General features: G+C 39.5%; 1 protein-coding gene across 8 annotated transcripts in view; it reads left to right on the plus strand.

Annotated features, from left to right (window-relative positions):
* The window catches only part of rptor (regulatory associated protein of MTOR, complex 1), a 158796-nt gene that overhangs the window by 96016 nt on the left and 41931 nt on the right, over window positions 1-20849 (plus strand). For 6 of the 8 annotated variants that reach the window (XR_533531.2, XR_533530.2, XM_008406982.2 and 3 more), the window contains exons 11-20: window positions 917-992; window positions 2580-2648; window positions 2851-2952; window positions 6462-6545; window positions 7508-7618; window positions 8458-8532; window positions 8661-8726; window positions 11659-11850; window positions 19646-19786; window positions 20214-20334. Coding sequence is in view for 6 of the 8 variants with exons in the window: in XM_008406982.2 (XP_008405204.1) it covers window positions 917-992; window positions 2580-2648; window positions 2851-2952; window positions 6462-6545; window positions 7508-7618; window positions 8458-8532; window positions 8661-8726; window positions 11659-11850; window positions 19646-19786; window positions 20214-20334 (1037 nt within the window). In the remaining 2 variants the exon portion in view is untranslated. The remainder of the gene's footprint in view (window positions 1-916; window positions 993-2579; window positions 2649-2850; window positions 2953-6461; window positions 6546-7507; window positions 7619-8457; window positions 8533-8660; window positions 8727-11658; window positions 11851-19645; window positions 19787-20213; window positions 20335-20849) is intronic. The other 2 variants (XM_008406991.2, XM_008407018.2) reach the window with 1 other exon arrangement.

The following is a 20849-nucleotide window of genomic DNA, read 5'->3' on the forward strand; positions in this document are numbered from 1 at the left end:
TTGTTTTGATGCAGCCGTATAGCTGTCACTTCCTCCGAGAGAAAATCCAGGGATTTCTTAATGTCATCAAGATCCTCTGAAGCTTGAGTCTTTCTGGGTCCCATTCTCTATCAATTTCACTTTTTATTTTATTTATTTAGTCTCCAATGCAAATTTCCAGCCACTGCTTACGGGTTACCCTCCAGATTTCCACTGCTTACCGGCTTTCAGTTAGCTTATAGTTAGCTTTCACCGCTTACAGGCTAGCTTCGGTTAGCTTCGGTTAGCCGTTAGCCCAACCGCCACCTTTCTTTTGTCGAGAACAATGCAGGGGAGACGATCTGATCTGAGAAAAATGGATTTGAACGCTGGGGTTAAAAAATCGACCGTAGACCTGGTGTTGACCTGCACTTGTGTGCAAACTGAAAATCTATTTAGCTGTGTTATGTGACAAGACACAACCAAAGCAAATGAAATACATTTTGATTCATACATATATAAGCTGTTGGGAAAGATTGAATTCCCAACAAACTGAGCAGAAGGTGGTCTAAAGAGTGGCTCAATTTGGTTTATTGTTTTTTTTTTTATTATTTTGGGGGGGAAAAAAACAATCTTAGCACCCAAGAAATTGTGGTTAATATAAATACAGAATTTGTAATTGTTTTTCAGCTCAGCTCTTATTACTAAGAATTTCATAATTATCCATTAATTACAAGCACTTTATTTTCACTCTTGTCTTCTTTTCTTGTAATTACAATTACATAATTGATACTGCTACTATTGTTCTAATTTATTTTATTAATTGTTGTAGTAAAACTTTTGTGAATTTAAAACTTAACTTTTTTTTGTATTATTACCTGATTTGATTTGTGTTGTTTTTGAAGATCAGATGATGTAATTCTAACGTGGCTTGTGTCTCCGTGTTTCATCCCTGCAGGCAAGCCTGGGACTTGGCCGTGGACATCTGCCTCTCTCAGCTGCCTACCATCATCGAAGAGGGCACTGCCTTCAGAGTGAGTGTATGTGTGTGCTCGCACGCGTGTGTTTGCGTGAGTGTGTGTGTGTGTGTGTTGTGTAGGGATAAACCGGGACTCTGATGCGTTAAAAATGCGGACAAATCCTTTTTGCTGTGTTTTTATAAGTGACGACGGGAACGTTAGAGATAACAGAATGCCATCTTTGATAGATGGCCTCTGTCTGCCGCTGATGTCCGGGAACACCAAACGGTTCTCGTTTGGTCTGCAGCTTTTCCTCCATCAGCACCACCATCTCTGATAATTACTCATACTCACACATTCCCAGTGGATAATATTGTAAAATGTCAGGTCTTATAACTCAAGTATGAGTGTCAAATAAAAAATGGTTTTCTGAAACCACTGGCCCTGCACTTTCAGCCACTGGTGTGTTTATTGTTATATTTACTGACACGGCAGGGGACTCTGATAGAGATGCTGAGTTCAATAAAAACATGCTGCAAGAGGCTTATTGAACTGATGATGGGCTCATATATCTCGATCAACTCATTTTCTTTTTTCTTTTTTTATGCATGACCCGACTTGGTTCTCTGATTTGTAGATAGATCAGTCGCAACCTGTACTTTGTAATGGAAACTGTTCAGGAGACTTTAGCACTTTAATCTTGGGCTTTTTTTCCTGTCCACCTCGCCCTCGGAGGTGGGCTTCTTCTCCATCGCTCCCCTGGGGGCAGTTTCCCTTCCACACTTTCCCTAGCACTCAGGCTGAAAACACTTACCGGCATCATAATTGAGCCCCGGAGGACCTTTAAAGAAGATCTTCCCGCTCTGTGTTGAATTCAGGAGTCTTTAAGATCTTCCTGGTGCTCTTCAGCCATACACATTACTTTCTGAGGCTTTGGTAAAATTGATGAAAAGAAAAGTGGTGTGAAAAAGTGTTTGCCCCCTTCCTGGTTTTGTACGTTTTTGCATGTTTGTCATACTTCAGCGTTTCAGAAAGTCAAACCAATTTAAATATTAGTCAAAGACAAATCAAGTAAACACAAATTGCAGCTTTTTAATAAGTATGTTTTTTAATAAGGGGAAAAAAATCCAGACCTACATGGACCTGTGTTAACAACTGCAAGAAAGCATTTTTGATAACCTGCAGTGAATCTTTTACAGCTGTAGAGAAATTTTGTCCACTCATCCTTGCTGATTTGTTCTAATTCAGCCATGTTGGAAGGTTTTTGAGGTCAAGCCACAGCATCTCATTTGAATCTCTGCTGGTCTTTGAGGTTGGAAGGGCTCCTTGCCAATACCCTAATATTGGCTCCCTTCTCATGCAATAAGTGTGAAATTGCTGTTCTGGGACATTAAATATTCCTGTTGATGAAACTTTTTTTTCTTCAATCTTTAATTAATTGAACAAATTAGTAATTTTCTAAGTGCAGATTATCTACCCAGCATGCTTTACATTTCACAAAACAATGAATTAAGGTCAAAGTTTGGTGAAGTATTTTTTTTTTCCTGCTGTGATTATTCATAAATTAATCCATCCATCCAGTTCAGTGCTGTCATTTCCCTCCTCAAGATCTATTACCGTACCCAAACATGGCATGATTCCTGCTGTAATTTCACCTCACAGCATGATCAAATAACGTGGGGCGAGCAGCCAATCAGGTGGCCTGCCGCGGCAGCAGAGACCACAGAGACGGTAAGCTGATCATGATCGATTGGGATTTATGTTGTTGCTGCAGTGCAGTGTCACCTCTCAGCTCATTATGTTGGCCCTTTTTATGAAATGATGAGCTAGTTGCTGCAGACTGGCTGTGTGTGCGCGCGTGTGTGTGTAAGAAGGAGATTCAGTGCAGTAAAAGCTCTAATATCTGTGTTACTTCTGCTGCTTGTGTCCACAGCACAGTCCGTTCTTCGCAGAGCAGCTCACGGCATTTCAGGTCTGGTTGACCATGGGTGTGGAGAACAGAAACCCTCCTGAGCAGCTCCCTATAGTGCTGCAGGTACATGCACGCACACACACACACGCATGCATGCATGCACTCCTTCTTATAATCGGTGTTTTCTGTCTGCATGATGGCGCTTCATTAACCCAGAAATGATCTACACAAAGCCTGGTGGTTGGAGAATATACCATACTAGAAACATTAACATCGAAGTCGAGCATAGATTAAATATTTGATGTTAGGTCCTGTTTGCTTTAATATGATACACTACAAGAATTGAAACTGATCAATAAGTTTTTATTATTTCTGTGGGAAACAAGTATTATAATTTCTTCATTTTGCAATTGTTAGTGAGAAGATGCCATTCTGTCCTCCTCTCACTCTTTCCTTTTGTCCTACGTTTCTCCAATGACTCGCATCTACTTATATTTAATAGATAACGATCTTTACACCGCTTTCTGCAGTTTTTCTTTTGGCTGCCAGGGTTTCTTTTTTTTAATACATTTTGATAATTGGCACTAATGCATTGATGATCCAGTCAAAGTGCTAAACAAGGGTTCTAGAAAATAATTATAAATGGTATCACAGACGGTACTCTGATATCCTGTAGAAATGTAATAAAACGCTCAGTTTTACTCTTATGATACATTTCAGTTTTGTCTTGAAGACAATAATATTGCTAAGTCCACAGTGTAAAAACTGCATGTCTTCCCTTTTAAAAAAATAAATAAATAAAAAATCACATTTGCATTAAAAACACAGCACCAGAAAACAGCATGAGGGAAAATCAGGATTTTTTTTGCCTGACTAATGGGTTTTTGGTGATTTTTACACATGACGGCTACAAATTAAACATGGCATAAGATGTGTCAGGTGTTTGCAGATCCACATCTGTTGCATATTGTCAAGGGGAGTGAGAGCCAATCTTCTCAACACAGTTCACAGCACGCCAAGCAGCTGCTTAAACTGACTACCGCCACGTAAAGTGCTGCTGTCGATTTTACCTGATACCTAAAGCCATCAGTGTTGCAGGTTGCACAGAAAAGGCTTTATTCTCCATTATGAAGCAATAGCATCTTGATTAAACTCACAAATCACCTGCCAGAATTGTACGGGTTGCCGGGAATATTATTGCTACAGGGACTACTTCTTATGCTGAGATCTAGCTCTTCTCCAAGGCTTAATTTATTATAATTTATTACACCAGGCGTTCCTTTTTACCACATCTTTTACCTCAGAAGTGTGAAAATCCTTCTTGGAAGTTCAGTTCAGGACTTTCAGGCTAATTTCCTTTATTACAGCCCCACAGCTAAACCTACGTCTGCGGCCGCTCCTGTGTCTGGCAGAGATGGTAAATTTGTTGGGGCGGGGGCTGCAGTCTGATGCTTCGCTCTCGTCCTTCCACTGCCATCTTCCCTGCAGGGTGGTACAGTGGTGGCGTTGTATTATATCACAGTGTAGTAGCTGCATGAAGCTGTCCGTGCTGAATGGTAATTTCCTGCTGAGTCAGTGCTCTGTGAGCAGCAGCACATCCATACAGCGGGGCCCGTCGGGACCCGTTAAAAGCCAGGAAAAAGGTGCCGTGATTGAAGAGCACATGGATGCTGTGTGTGTGTGTTTGTTTAGAAACAACAGGGAAACAGCTGCAGCAGCCGTTCAGTTTGTGCAACTTCATGCGGTTGAACACCGTGATTGGGGAAAAATAAATTGTGCGTGTGTGTGCGTGTGTTTGTTACTGGATGATCCTGTGTGTTTAAACACACTGTTACATGAGGATGAAGACTGGCATTTCCTTAGAGCGTTTATGATTTGATGCCAAATATATTCAGGCGCCATTTGAAGGATGAAAGATTAACAAGAAACAGGCAATGCAGAGTAATCCATCAATAATGGTCTTTAGTAAAATGAGCAACAACTCATCTGAAGCAGGTTTGAGGTGCTGTGCTGCGTTGTCTTGACAACAGCTATTTCATCTAAAAAGGATTAGCAGATTATGCGAAGGGATTACAGCATTTAAAAATTGCAGTGCTACGGTAACAGAGGCAACCAGCCGACTTTTATAACCGACACGCTGCCGTTGCAGTCTCTGTCTCTTTTCCCCTACCCTTCCACCCCCCCTGACTTTAAATGTATTATCAAACTTTATTAACAAACCAGCGTTCTGACAACTATCCCAGCATGCACCGCACACTTCTTCTTCTACAGGGGAAAATGAAGTCGGCGACTGCTTACCGTAGTTGCTAGACCTGTTGTGGCTCAATATTGGTCCATATATAAGGCGCACCGGATTATAAAGCGCACTGTCGGCTTTTGAGGAAATTGAAGATTTTTAGGTGCGCCTTATAGTGCGGAAAATACTGTAATTAGTGGCATCAGATTTTATTTAGAAGAATCAGTGTGTGCTAATTTTTTCAGATTTTCATTTGTTGAAAATGTGCATATTCATCCATTCATGAATATGCACTGCTTTGTATAGACACGTCTCATTAAGACCAACAAGGTTTTGGACTTGGAATTTGACACAACGTGAAAAAGTTTTGGGGGGTGTGAATATTTGTACGAGGCACTGCAACATGACGCGCATCGGTGCTCAGACACAGGAGAACAGGAGGGAGCGCTTACTCACCGCTTGCGAATCAGAGTGAGGTGAAGATATTGTGGCGGTAAAAACACACTCACGTTCTCTGTTGTGTTGCAGTGTTGATCTGGGACTTTATTTCCATCCCTTCCAGGCCTTCTGCTCTATGAATAATGCACACCAAATGTAGTCGGTGATGATGAGAATGGAAGAAAGATATGGATTTAGTTGGATTGCGCTCATACCAGCAGAGGCTTGGGTCGGGTTGTTGCCCTGTGGCTTTTCTGCGGCGCCTACGTCACGTAAAAACACACGAGTGCGGACGTTCCCACGCTCCTCTTCAGGGCTGGAGGCAGACGTGCTCCGGTCTTCCCCCAGCCTCCTCCTGTTTCTGCGGTCACGCATGCAGGTCGATGTCTTCCCCCCCACCCCCGAGGATTCTGTTCATGCGTTGTGTGTAGGAGGAGATGCTTGTGTGAGTCTACGGTCCTCCATATGGTTGTTCCCACACACACTGTGAAAGTCACATGGAGACGCTCCGGCGTCCTGCCTTCACACAGACTTCAATGCTGCATTGCAATAGTCTTTGCAAACACAAGCGTTTATGTATTTTTAGCATCTGCCATATGCATCCTATAAATAGTCCTGTGTGGCTGCAACAGCTTTCTAAATTATTCCCAGTTGGCAGCGGTATTTCATTATATGAACACAGGTGAGTTAAAGCGCCCACTCAGATGATGTCACACTCCGATACCTCTGTAAGCATCCAATTGAAATGGCAGCCAAGAGGACACACCCAGCTGCCCATGCAGGCATGCCCACACACTCAGTGATGGTTCTGGTTCTAGTAGTGTTGGGAGCGCCACCTGTTCCAACCCACCATCTCTGCCATATTCCCTGCTGCTCTTCCTCTTCCTTTAATCTTAGACTTCCCTCCGGTTTTGTAGGCAAACCCAGATTGCCTCTGATCTGTTTTCCTGCCTTTCAGGTTCTCCTGAGTCAAGTGCATCGGCTGAGGGCTCTGGACTTGCTCGGCCGGTTCCTGGATTTGGGGCCCTGGGCCGTCAGTCTGGTTCGTTCACCTCTTTTATATATCGGTTTGACTTTCTAAGTGAATTCTGACATAGTCAAATCCTGAATGTCAATGGTAGTTTATGCAATTTGAAACCGTAAAAATATGTTTCACCATATTAATAATTGCATCATTTTTAAAATCTATCAAAATGGTTTGAAATATTTAAACAGTTTGATAAAACAAACAAATAATTATCGTCTGAAGAATGAAATGTGAGCTTCAGATTAAGTAAAACCAAAATATGCGATCAGCTCATTTGGTTTACAAACATTTAGTTATTGACGACATATTAAGAATTAAAAATCCCCTTTATGCTGTTTTTCCTTAACAAATACAGTTGAAACCGGATATTTCACCAAGTAAAAATAGGTTTTTTTCTTGCTGTATGAGCCCAAGTCAGATCAAGCTCTTGTTTCAGGTCAGTTAGAATTATCAAAATTATATCTATTTGCTAAATGCTAGAAAACTTTGCGAGAACATTTTTAGAGATTTTTTTTTGTAAGTTTCTTGATTTCAGAAGTTCACATAAATTTGACCAGTTTCAGGAAATAATGTTTTTTTAAACTTTATGATTCAGGTCAAACCGTCTGGGTTTCCTTCCATAAGCGTGTCTCAATACTTTACTGGAGTTCTGGTCCATTCCTCCTGACAGAACCTTTGTAACTGAGTCCATTTGGTCACTCACACACGCCTTTCCAGTTCTACCAATAGCTTCTCCATAGGATTGAGATCATGGCTTTGTGATCTGTCCCAACCTCTATTTTTTTTTTTTTTTAATTTAAAAAAATATATATGTAAAAGAGCATTGAAGAAAGTGGTAAACAACATCTCAACACTTAAATCAGAGCCAGTCTGCTGCCTGATTCAGCTTTATTCTATCCTTACTCTGTCTGTTTGCTGAGATGCCACATGACTTTGCCCTGTAAGCACCGGTGCTGTGTTGTTTGTGGACCTTGCAGGCCCTGTCTGTTGGGATCTTCCCATATGTGTTAAAGCTGCTCCAGAGTTCAGCCAGGGAGCTGCGGCCGCTGCTGGTGTTCATCTGGGCCAAAATCCTGGCTGTGGACAGTGTAAGTAATGCTAAGTGTGCTTCTTTGAGATTTCTGTTTCATTTAAAACCTCATAGGATGGGCACTTCCACATTAATGTAATCAAAACACTTGGAATTTGTTAAAATTTTAACTAAAAGGTTCAGGGCTGCGTTAATATGTTTGTTTAATAAATGTTTAAATCACCATTTTGATTGTGAAGTAAACTTACAGTGTAATTTTCTCACAAATTAGACATTAGAGAGTTAAACTGTGAGCATCCAGCAGAAGCATTTTTCGTCTTCATATCAGTGACGTTCTCACAATCTCACTCTGGCTGAGGAAAACATTACAGAAATGGATGGAGAGAGGCGTAAAGTGCTTTTCCTCATTTTTTTCCCCCTTTTACTTAACAGTATCAGTAATTGTAAAAACTGTGGGGACATTGCGCCTCCTAAACAATGTTATTGTTAAAGAATTTGGAGATGACGAGTTGTGCCAACAAATAAAACTCAAATTCAAAATTCCTTATAAAGTCTTACAAATTTGTCAGAATAGATTTTAAATAACAAGCATGCAGCCATGTTTAAGAGCTGAAGCGTCAGCTCAGGTGCTTGAAGTACAGTTTTTTTTGTTCATTTTAGTTAGAAATGGTGAAAATCTGGCGACAGTTGTTGCTTTATTGCGATGTGCTTCCTAATATTTTAGTTTTTGAGGAAAATTTGAAGACAACCATTCTTTTCTACTGATCCTGATTTAATAACAGTATTCAGTCGTCACTCAGTCTGATCTGGGGAAAAGAGAACAAAGCAACACATTATAATAACTGTTCCTCTGAATGAAGAGTGAAGCCTCTCAACTCCTGCTTTCCATCTTCACAGTCATGTCAAGCTGACCTGGTGAAAGACAACGGACACAAGTATTTCCTGTCTGTGTTAGCCGACAGCTACATGCCTGTGAGTATCAGCTGCCGTCGCCGGTAAATAGTGTTTGATGCGATTGTTTCTGCTTAATTTGATGCGAAACTGTTTAAATATTAATAGCTTTCTGTGAGAGGGTTGAGGAATGCTCTCCTCTCTTTCAGGCGGAACATCGTACCATGGCCGTTTTCATTTTGGCTGTCATCGTCAACAACTACAACACAGGCCAGGTACAGGACCAGTTTGAATTTGTGTGTGTGTGTGTGTGTGTGTGTGTGTGTGTGTGTGTGTGTGTGTGTGTGTGGCTCCGACCGGAGCGTCAGAAGGCCAGAAGGAGCACACGGCAAATTATTAATTTACTCCTCTCGCCAGGAAACGGGGGGGGGGGGGGCTCTCAGAGCCAGCTGTCATCTCTGTCGCCTGTTGTATATTTCCAGTAGATATTGGTTATGTGACAGTTTTGTCAGCAGCAGTTACTCCTGCAGCCTCTGTTTCTGCCCCGGCCACCTATGTGGTGACACTTTATCTCCAAAAGAGTCACTTCCGTCGGCCCACAAGCTTCCTGCGTGCAATCCCAGAAGCCTTTTATGTCTGCTGCTCATCAAATGCTCAGCTGTGCAACGTAGGGATAATGTAACTCACCGTTCCACCCAGACACGCAAACAATTCCTAAGAAAATATTTGTAATATTTCTGTCTAGTTACGGTTGTTATTTGAGTCGTTTATTCCCACTCATGTGCCTGTTTCTGATATTACATTTTATAAAAGTGATAAATCAGAAAACCTGTACCCGCCGTCATGCTCAGAAACGCCAATCCTTCATGTATATTTCTCTGCACACTGAGCACTCCCACATCTCCTGCTGGTTTCTGTAAATAATAGATGATCGTGACATTACAGAGAGACTCTCTCCCTGCTTTTCAGCTTCAGTTTCCTGTTTATTTCTTACGTTAAACGACGACATTCGTCAGCTGTGGATTTACAGCTGAGAATGCGTCACACAGCAATCACAATGTTGATAAAAGTATTTGAAGCTTTTATTCATAAGAGTCAAATATGATGATATTGACTAGCCAGTGAAATAAAATGGGTTTCATTTTGATCATGAGTGCAACAATAAGGGAAAAATATATTTTTTAGGTAACCAGGGGCAACCAAACTTTCAACTTAATGGCCCGAAAATGGCATATTTCTATTTTATTTAATGTTATCACTGCTCACAAAAAATAGATGATTTTAGTTGGAATTAAATTATTAAAAATGCAACAAAAAAGATCATGATAATTTTTTCATCAATAAAAATGCAATATATTTATAAAAAGGTAATTTTTCCCAAAAAATTATGTATAAATCTTTGTAGCTTAATGAAAAGAGTCTCCCACGGTCTCATTCAAAGAGTTACTTCTCTGCAGTATCTAACAGGTGTAGTCATCGGTTCTCTCTTTATTGTGAAGGTTTGTAGGTATTAATATTTTACTGACCAATTGGACAAACAATAGCAGAAAATTAGAAAAAGAACAACTGAATGAAGCAGTTCAGGTCTACATTTCCCAAAAGAAAAATCCTAAACATTTCACATTATAAATGTGTTCCGTAGCTCATTTTTATGCTTTAATAGTAGCAAACATTGCTGCTGCAGCATTTAGCTGTCACCAACCCATCATCACAGTAGAAATGAGCAACATTAAGATGCAAGTTAGAGTTGAGTATCCAGTAATTTCTTTTTTTTAAGGCAGCTTACTTCCTGAATGTTGTAATTTCTTCAATGCTGTTGTAATTCATGTTTTTTTGTTAATTAGAATCTGTGATTTGAAGCGTTGTGAAAAATATTTGCCCCTTGTACTTAAATGTTTCACATCATAAAATTGAACCTGAGCAAAAACAGAAGAAATGTTCTCATGATTTCATTTATTAAAAGAAAAAGCTATCCAGACCATTCTGGCGATTCTTGCAACCCTTCTGGACAACAACGGCCATTTGGCATTTGTGAAAACTAACAATGAGGCTTTTTTATCCCTGTGGAGGAATCCTGCCTCGTTTCTTTTCTCAAATCATTTTAAGTCGGCCATATTGGAAGGATTTTCAGCCTGAATGGCCAATTTAAGCTGATCTCAATTAGCGTTCAGTCCAGACTTTTATGAGGCAGCTATTGAAATCATTCAAGGTTGAACTTGCTGGTCTGCATCAGATTGTTGTTCTGTTACATAACCCAGATGTTGGTGATCTGAGAACCACAAGCTTATAAATGGCTTTTTAACCCTTTCCAGATGGTTAAGTGTCCTCTTTAGATCGAGGCATAATGCGTTTCTTTATGAAAATCTTTTTTTCCTACTTGATGTTGTTCAATTCACTCGCTTTCTTTATACTATAAGTCTCGGAATGAACACGTTCATTCAACTGGAAATATATGATTAATTATGATTAATTATATAACTGATTTAACTGGGGGCGGAGGTCAGTTTAACCTCAATGTCTGAAGATCTGAAACATCAAAATGTGACAGAAAAGCAAAAAAAAAAAAGTCCAGCATGTAAAAGAACAAAATACTCTTTCGTTTTTTGTCTTTTATTGTATTAAGTCTATTTGGGTTTTTTTTACCCATAGACGTTCAAATCAAACATGTGATCTGCGTTATCAGCTCTCAAAGTGTTGCAGTAACTTTGCAGAGATTTCCTCAGTGCTGCTATAGAATGGATCTGTTTTATCATCTCAGTTTACATAGCATGGATTTTCTTTCCAGTCACTGCAGTTGCTGCATTTTTGATAACTTGCTTAAAACAGAAAAAGCAATAGAGCTAAAATACAAATATTAAACAATATTTAACATCAGTATAAAAATTAAAAAAATGCGTTATTACTTTGCAGACTTCACAGTTAATTTGTGTTGCTAATCTATAATCTTTTCTGTCCAAATCTCACAGCAAAAGGTTTAGAGGTTAGTGGGGATTTATTGACTAACAAGTTTCAAGTCAACCTTAGACTTCTGTGCTGCTTGGGAGAATTAGGCTCCTATCAAGCTTGTTTTGTCATGAATCACGGTCAGAAGAGCTCTGTCTATTCTTAACTGGAAATAACATGTATTTTTCCTTTATAAAAGATCAAAGTAAACAGCTAAACAGTTTAAGGTTTCCAACATCCTTTCCTTGTCTTTCTGCCCTCTAGGAGGCCTGTCTCCAGGGTAACCTGATCGCCAACTGCCTGGAGCAGCTTTCTGACCCCCACCCGTTGCTCCGACAGTGGGTGGCGATCTGCCTGGGCCGGATCTGGCAGAACTTTGAACCGGCGCGCTGGTGCGGCGTCCGAGACAGCGCTCATGAGAAGTTGTACACGCTGCTGTCGGATCCCATCCCCGAGGTGAGAAGTCTGAGCCACACCCTAAACGCAGTCAAAGACACGTGAAGGTGTGTATTTATGGGGCACCAAATGTCGGTTTTGTAGTTGTTCTGTGTCCATACAGAGAGAGGAAGAGTTGAGCATTTCTCGTCACTGGTTCTCCCCTTCCAGTCTCACCAGGCTTCATCGGTTTTGTTAAGAAAATGAAGCAAAAGAGCCAAAATTTTGCCTCAAGAGGTGTGAAGACGAATCCACACCTCATTTTCAGATTTCAGAATATTTTTTCCACTCCACAGTTCAGTGCAATTTTTTGTCATAACACATATTTCAGATTGTTTGTAATGTGGTAAGATGTGAAAATGTCCAAAAGGTTTTGCCAGCTGCTGCTTGTTCCTGATTTATAATTACTTTATTGATTGTTTCTATTGTTCAAACTGATAAGATTTTAAATTAATAATGATTTTTTATTATTATTATTATTATTTGTAGAATCAAATCTTTCTTAGGTTTACATTTTTTAGATTTCCTATTAAGATTTTTCCCTCTGAAGTTGAAGCTGTCATGAGAAAAATGGAGCAATGCCACACGAATAAACAAAGCTTTAAAAAAAAGTGCTGGCTTTTATGCTTTCAAACTAGATTAAACATACAAACAAAGAGTTGTCGCTACATTTATCACAGAATTAGACGGCCTTCTTCCCACAGCTGTCGCTGTGTTCAGCTCTTGAGCACGCTCTCCTTTGCCCAACTACTCCTACATTCCTCCAAAGAAAGTCTTGGTGGATCATCAGCATCCACAGGCCTCTCTTTTCTTTTGACAAGTGTTTCATGACTGGAGCTGTGTGGGAGCCTGAGCTGGGTGCAGATTTCACAGATGAAGGGTGGAGAGAAGCCGGCTATTTCTGTGCTCGATCAGCAGTTCGAGGTTCTTCACAGGCTGCATTTTTCTAAACCTTGACTGGCTGGGATGTATTCAGAAGTGCGGGACACAATTCAGGCTTTATATATATACATACATATATATATATAAAAACTTAAGTCATTGTGCTCTGTATTCTGGCTTAAAATGAGCTAAACTTAGCAGACAGAACTGTTTTACCTTTGAATGTCTTCCTATTTTCTGCAATAAGACGATAACTATGAGAAACCAGAAATGTGAAAGAAATGTCAAACATTTTCAACGACGTCACAAAAAAAAAATCTGTAACACAAAGTTTAAGAGTAGTTGCTTATAATGAAATTTCTTTGCTGGCTCTTGTATGAAAAAGTCATAAAAATGAGCTCTATGAATAATGGTGGTCAGAATTTGGTTTAAGGAGATATATTGCCAGATACATTTATCTTCACCCCTGGTAAAATACATGTAAAAACCTCAACATAAATTAATGTTTTATTGCACTACCACAATATCGCTCTGAAATAATAGTTTTTTATTAAAAACCACCAGTGCAACAATTCTTGATACCCCTGCTGTTATTACTTTGTACAACTTCCTTCTGTCAATATGACAGAACTGTTTTTTACTTTTATATTTGATTTGCAGCCAGGCAGAGGAATCTCTTGGATAATTCTCTCTCCAGATCAGCCAGAGCGCTTGGTCGTCTTATATTCTCTGCTCTCTCAAGCTCATCATAAGGTCTGATGAGCTCTGGTAAAAAGGAACCTCTGGCAACTTTTTACCAGAGGTGCCAGTAAATGCAACCCACAATTTGTATTAAACTGAAGGTCATTCAAAGCGTTTACAGGTAAGCTGTGAGATCCAGAGTCAATTTGAAATATCAGATAAAAATGATTAAGTAAGATGACGCTAGTGTTAAGGACCTGCAGAGTGAGAAAGAAGCTTGTTTTATGAACACATTTAACATTCTGATTTCTTATTTGTTATTATCCTTGTATTCTCCTTGTTTCTATTACTGCTTTAATACTGTGTGAGAAAAAAATACAAATAAGTACTGGTTGATTAAGATGAGAAGAAAAAAAATCTATGAAAACTTTTGTTTTATTTTGGATTTTAGTGATAAAGTTTTCATACCAGCAGCAACATCCAAATCTAAAGTTAGTGTCAGGCATGAAAGAAAATCAGTGTGGATAAATACAATTTCTCCTATATTACATGCATTGTTGTCCATCTGTCTTTGCATTATAACAGTGTACAGTTTTTTATGACCACAGAAAACTAAGATTTTAGCTTAATATGGTAGAATTTAGGCTTATTGTGATGGAAATAGTGCTGCTTGTCAAAGCTTTTGTACATAAAAATTGCATTTGTTTCGAGAAATTGTCTGAAGAAATACCGAAGGAACATTTGTTGAGTCATGTTGTACATCTTTGGCCCTTACATGCTCGACTGAACACAGAAACAAGCCGTTCTGTAACTCCAGTGAGCAGGGAACCAGCGTATGAATGTTTTACAATCAGATGCTGCCGCACGGTGATCCCTCATGTTTCCAGTAAGTAGACCGCTCTTCTGTCCAGACGCACATCCTTCATGTTGCACCTGGATCCTCCAACACCTTACTGGGTCATGCATGGACGCCAGAGAGCAGCGTGCAGAGCTCGCCCCAACATTCACCCAGATGTTGCTAGAGAAACAGCTGCTTCCAGCAGAAACCCTCCTCCCTGGCATCAGTTTTATCTCCAGGGTTGAAACTGAGGTCTGCAGAAAACACTGACGGCCTCTCCTGCATGTCGAGGTTTTTGCTCCAACAATATAAAAAATTTTTGTTGGTAAGGGCTGCAGAGGGTTTATTTTTGTTTTCTTTCCAGATAAATTTTGCATTTTAGACTTTTGTGCGGTAGAAATTATAATGAGGAATTCTGTTAAAAGGGTCACATTTTAGATGTTAATCTCCATTTTGGAGTCAAACACCAATCTTTTGTAATTTAGATATTGATTGTTTTTAGGGTAAATAGTATTTTTTATTAGTTGGGGGTTTAGGAATGACCCTATGAAAAAAAAAAAAGTCCTCCTCTGTGGTGGAAATTTGACTTTTTGTGTTGCTTTTTCATAGCCTGGCAGAGAAAATAAGAGCTGCATAAATTCACAACTATCTACAACTTTAATTGGAGTTGAATCAAGTTTCACTCTTTCAGAGTTTGCAACTTCCCAGCTGTGCACATGGAAGATGCTGTCTTCAATGAAAAGAATTTCAAAAAACATAAAAATTGAGTCTTAACCTTTAGTTGTAGATGAATTTTAGTTTGACAAAAAATTGTAGACATACTTTGTGCAGTCGCTTCAGTCTAGTTTAAAAATGTGAAAAAATAAAGACATTTCTACTGCCTGGTTAAATCCAGTCAAGGACAAAGTTCATTCAATGGAAAAGTGCTTTTCTCTTTCCTACTTTTTAAACTTAATGACAGATGCCAAGGAAGACGATAACAAGGATGGCGCAACAAATAACCCCTTTTTGGTATGAAGCGGCATCAAGGAGGCCTCAGGTTAAAGTCGCTGACCATGAAGTGTCCAGTCTCTCCAGGGTTTCTCTGACAAAGGCACAAAACATTTTTTTTTCTTTGACTAAAGCTTTAAATTAATAATAACTCTTGAGGCCACTAAGGATTGTTTTATTCTGACAGAGGTTGTCAGAAAAAGCTCACAAGGAGACACCAAAGACCTCTTGCACAGCCTGAGGGGACGATGCAGGTAAAACATCACCTGGAAGGTCTTATGGTTCAGGTGTCTGTCTGACAATCACCCTGTTTAAAAAAATGAGTGAGCTGAATTTCACAAAACACTTACCAGGTAATGCACTTACCGGCCACTTTGTCAGGTGCACCTTGCATTTACCTGGTTCAACAAGGTGTCAGAAATATTCCTGAGATTTTAGTCTGTATTGACTCTGTAGCTTTGCCTGGCTTTGACAAATCTGTGTGAATTGTAACTTTTAGTTTCTTGTAGTTTTGACAGGAACATCACTTGGGTTGGTCTTCTGCTGCTGTCGCCCTCTTGCTCCAGGGCTCAGCCTGTTGATACTCTGTGTATCGCAGTTGAAAAAAGTTTTAAAAGACATTTTCATATCCATTGAATTGCCATCCACTTGATATTTTGAGTTTTCTCTTGTTTGCTGCCTTCGGTGATGGAAGTGGTTTGATAGTTTTCTGGATTAAGGAGTCAGGAGACGACCATGAATGTCTCATGCAGAGCATTTGTAATTTTAGCTCTTCCTCTGTAGACATATTCCCAGGAAATGAAGTGCATTCAGGAACAGAAAAGGATACCACAAAGCAACCCTCTAAAGAACTTGGATCCTGTCATTACCATGGACGGTCTGCTAAAAGTTGGAGGTCGCCTTCATCAGTCCAACCTGGGTCAAAGTGAGAAAACTCCAGTGATTATACCAGCACAGCATCATATTGCTACTTTGATCATTCGACACCACCACGAGCAGGTACATCATCAGGGCCGACTCTTTACTGAAGGTGCCCTTCGGTCAGCTGGCTTCTGGATCATTGGTGGGAAGAGGAAAACAAGCAGCATTATCCATCACTGTGTGATCTGTCGACGGCTCAGAGCTCCCGTTAGTGTTCAGAAAATGGCTGACCTCCCAGCAGCTTGCCTTTCTACAGAACCTCCTTTTACACATGTTGGACTTGATGTCTTTGGTCCTTGGATCATCTGCGCACGACGGACAAGAGGTGGTCTTTCACATAGTAAGCGCTGGGCTGTAATATTCACCTGTATGAGTGTGAGAGCCATTCACATTGAAGTCATTGAATCCCTTGAATCATCTAGCTTTATCAATGCCTTCAGGCGACTCATTGCAGTTCGTGGGCCAGTCAAACACATCTACTCGGATCGTGGCACAAAACTTTATCGGTGCTTGTAAAGAGATGAAAATACCTTCTAACATGGACAATACCACAGTACAAAACTACCTGTCAGATCAAGGTTGCGTGTGGACATTCAATCCTCCACATGCCTCTCATTTTGGTGGGACATGGGAGAGAATGATCGGACTTGCAAGAAGGATTCTTGACTCTATGTTTCTCCAGATGAAAGACAAACTTACTCATGAAGTCCTGACAACTTTCATGTCAGAGGTCGCAGCAATCATTAATGCTAGACCTCTAGTTCCTGTGACCACTGACCCTGATGATTCATTCATCCTAACTCCTGCTGCTTTACTCACTCAGAAAATAAATGTTGTTCCAGTACCTGCAGGAGAGTTTGGAGCTTCAAACCTTTACAAGCGTCAGTGGCGCCAGGTCCAACATTTATCTAACACTTTCTGGGACCGATGGAGGAAACAGTTTCTCCCAACACTGCAGCCACGCAGAAAGTGGCTGGTAACTCAACCAAACATTACACCAGGAAGTGTTGTACTCCTCAAGAACATTCAGTTGGCAAGAAACGAATGGCCTCTTGGACTTGTGACACAGACTTTCCCGAGCAAAGATGGCAAAGTCAGAAAGGTAGAGGTCAAGGTCTGCAAAGCAGAAGGTTCTTCACTCTTCCTTAGGCCTGTCACAGAGATGGTGCTTCTCTTCTCTCCGAATGATTAAGGACTGTTATGGTCTAATGAGTGGCATGGGAACACGCCAGGCGGGGTGTGTTGTTGGGGATTTTTGTGGGTGTGTTTATGTGTGGGGGCGTTCCCTTTGAGAGGTGCAGCCAGCTGCATGTCACGTGGCCTTCAGCGACAGAAAGCCAGAGTTAGATTCATGTTACCCGTGTGTTTAATCAATCCAGTGCCATCTGCAATCATCTTTGTCTTGACGAAGCATTGTAGTTTCACTATACTGCCTTCGCCATACAGAATGCAACTAGACAGTACAGCTAAACTCTTCCTTATATCAAGACTCTGAAGAAGCTTGACCGTTTATCCACAGGTTTATTGAATTTAAGGAAGTGTGAAACTAAAATACAAACAAAAAAGAATACATCACTTTCAGTCTTTTGTAAACATGTACATATAAGTTTAACATAGCTAAATTAAATACTGTCCCAAATGAATTAGCAAAGTTGTGCAAACAATAAACATCCAAAAATATTTTACATCTCAACAACCAGAAATAATATAAAAAATAATGATGCACAACAATATATTAAACTCAACGTACCTACAATGCTTCGTCAAGACAAAGATGATTGCAGATGGCACTGGATTGATTAAACACACGGGTAACATGACTCTAACTCTGGCTTTCTGTCGCTGAAGGCCACGTGACATGCAGCTGGCTGCACCTCTCAAAGGGAACGCCCCCACACATAGACACACCCACAAAAATCCCCAACAACACAGTCCCACACAGAGGAAATTCAGGTGTAACAGCAGCATCAAAATGTAGGTTTATAGAAAATCTAAAAGTGGTTAAGAATATAAGTGTATAAAAAAAAATTGAAAACAACCCAGATCTGACCCTCCATAATCCTCACTGACTGCACACTGCCAGTCAGATAACTGAAAAATGTGTTTATCAAAAATTTCTGTAGTTAGTGTGCATGAAAGGGTTATAGTTGTAAAGGGTAGAGTTTTTTGTTGAAGGCTTTGCTTAAATTTTTCAAAGTGCCTAAGTGGTTTTTCCAAATGTTTTTTTTTTGTTTACTGCAAATGAAACAGATTGAAGTCATTTAAAAATTTTACTGAAACAGACACAATTTTGTGATTAAAAAAAGAAAGAAAAAGGATCAAGGAGGATTTTATGTTGAAACCAGACAAAGGTTTTATAGATTTGTTTTCAGGATGTAAAATTTACCACGACCAGAAATTAAAACCAAGTAAAGCACTTCACATTGTCAAACGTTGAATTAGATTTTATTCCTTTTTCAGTAACACTTTATTTGAAGGGGTGTGCATAAGACAGACATAACATTGTCATAAACATGACATAACATCTGTCATGAACATAAAGAAGTCTTTATGAATGTCTATGACAGTTGTCATGAAGTGTCATTCGGTAAATGACACTTTTAATGCAAATTTGCTCTAAAAGTTGCATTGAAAGTCCATTAAAAATGCCAACTTTGCATTGAATTGTCATTATTTACAAAATCATGCAAAGTTGGCACTTTTAATGGACTTTTAATGTAACTTTTAGAGCAACTTTGCATTAAGTGTCATTATTTACCGAATGACACTTCATGACAACTGTCATAAACATTCATAAAGACTCCTTCATGTTCATGACAGGTGTTATGTCAGTCTTATTCACACCCCGTCAAATAAAGTGTTACCCCCTTTTTTTTTTTTTATTGAAAGCAAAATATAGCTTGTAAATAAATTCTTGGATTCAGAAAAGCTCTACGTTTCCTCTAAATGTGTTTTTTCTCTTGAAATATTCACAGTGGGCAATTTACCTGCAGTAAAATCATCAACATTAAGTTGCCATTATTTTCTCAGCTCTTAAAACTATTACCAAAATTGGAAAGCTGTGACGGTGTATCTTCATGACTCTAAAACAGAAAGCTTTTGTGTTGCCACCATAAACCACTCAGAAAAATATTAATTCTTGTGCTGTAATTTGGTCTGGTTTATGAAATCAGTCGCTAATGGAGAATCCTCTCTGGGCGACACCGAGTTTAGATTAAACATCCACTGAAGCGGAAAGAGAGAAATGAGATACTGTACTGCCAATCAGCTAATAGACGCTTGCAGCTCCGATGATCTCCACATTTTATACTGATGCTAGGAGACAAACTAGTGTTTAATTACTTTTAAAACTTGTATTTATTGGTCTCACTTGGCATTCTGTCAGTTTTGTGTGTCTTAAATGAGAAGGAAAGTGTTTAAAAGTCTGAGAGTTGGCGCTCACAGCGTTGTATCACACGCCAGCAGAACAGGAAGTTGAGGTTTGTCATCTGTATTTAATTGCAGGTAAGATGTGCTGCCGTGTTTGCTCTGGGAACATTTGTTGGCAACTCTGCGGAGAGGACCGACCACTCCACCACCATCGACCACAACGTGGCCATGATGCTGGCTCAACTCATCAACGACGGCAGCCCAGTGGTCCGCAAGGTCTCTGCACAGTCACACTCATCACCGATCACACATTAAATGCAGCGTCAACGTGGACTTCATGGAAGCAGAAACGTACCTGAGATTTACAAATAACATTTTTTATTTTGTGGGCGTTTCTTTGTAATGATGCATTTGAAATGCAAGCATAAAACATTTCTTTCTAGTACATTTATCCTAGAACATTTGAAATGAGACAACTTACAAGTAACTCTTCTGCAAGATATGGAAGGTTTTCTTAAGTAATTGATTCCTTAATATTTTAAAAAAGAAAGCCTAATTCTACTGGTAGATTATTTCACTAATAGCATTTCCCCAAAGTTACAAATATTTCAAAGTTTCAATAAGAGTATCAAGATGGTCTCTTAAAAAAATTCCCTGAGTATGTTGGATGTTTTTTTTTTTTTGTGCTTTTGCCATTTCCCAGGAGCTGGTGGTGGCCCTGAGTCACCTGGTGGTCCAGTATGAGAGCAACTTCTGCACAGTTGCCCTCCAATTCATAGAAGAAGAGAAGAACTACGCCGTGCCATCGCCAGCCAACGCTGCAGGTGATTTGAAGCAGACCTTGTTTGAAGATGTGCAAACACATCACAGTTTGATTTCTGTCTTTCACCAAAAGTTAATTTATTGTGCTATTTGGTATTCTTTGAGGATAATTATTCCCACAAGGTCTTTAATTGTTTTAATGTTCATTTGTCATGAAATAAAAAGTGTGCTTTGCAAATCTTGTCCTCCGTTTATTCATCACAGATTTTTGGTTGTGTAGTGAATTCAAGGATAAGTGTATGTGGTAAACCATATGCTTATGTAGCATATTGAGTTTAATTTCCCCCTTTAAAGCACAAGACTAACACCGAAAATGGGAGCAAATCAAATAGTTGTACAGCGCTCTGACATTTCTGGTTGCTAGATTTTATTTAAGGAAATATTCTCCAGTTTTACAAGTTTAGTTTAAAATTTTAAAATGTTCTTAAATTCACACAGTTTACCAAAAATGAGAGCAGCAGAAGGTTTTGTCTTTACGTTTCAAACATCAACACATTTTTTTTCTTCTTCTATCTCT

This window comes from Poecilia reticulata, linkage group LG1 (genome assembly GCF_000633615.1).
Source record: "Poecilia reticulata strain Guanapo linkage group LG1, Guppy_female_1.0+MT, whole genome shotgun sequence".
Classification (NCBI taxonomy): Eukaryota; Metazoa; Chordata; class Actinopteri; order Cyprinodontiformes; family Poeciliidae; genus Poecilia; species Poecilia reticulata.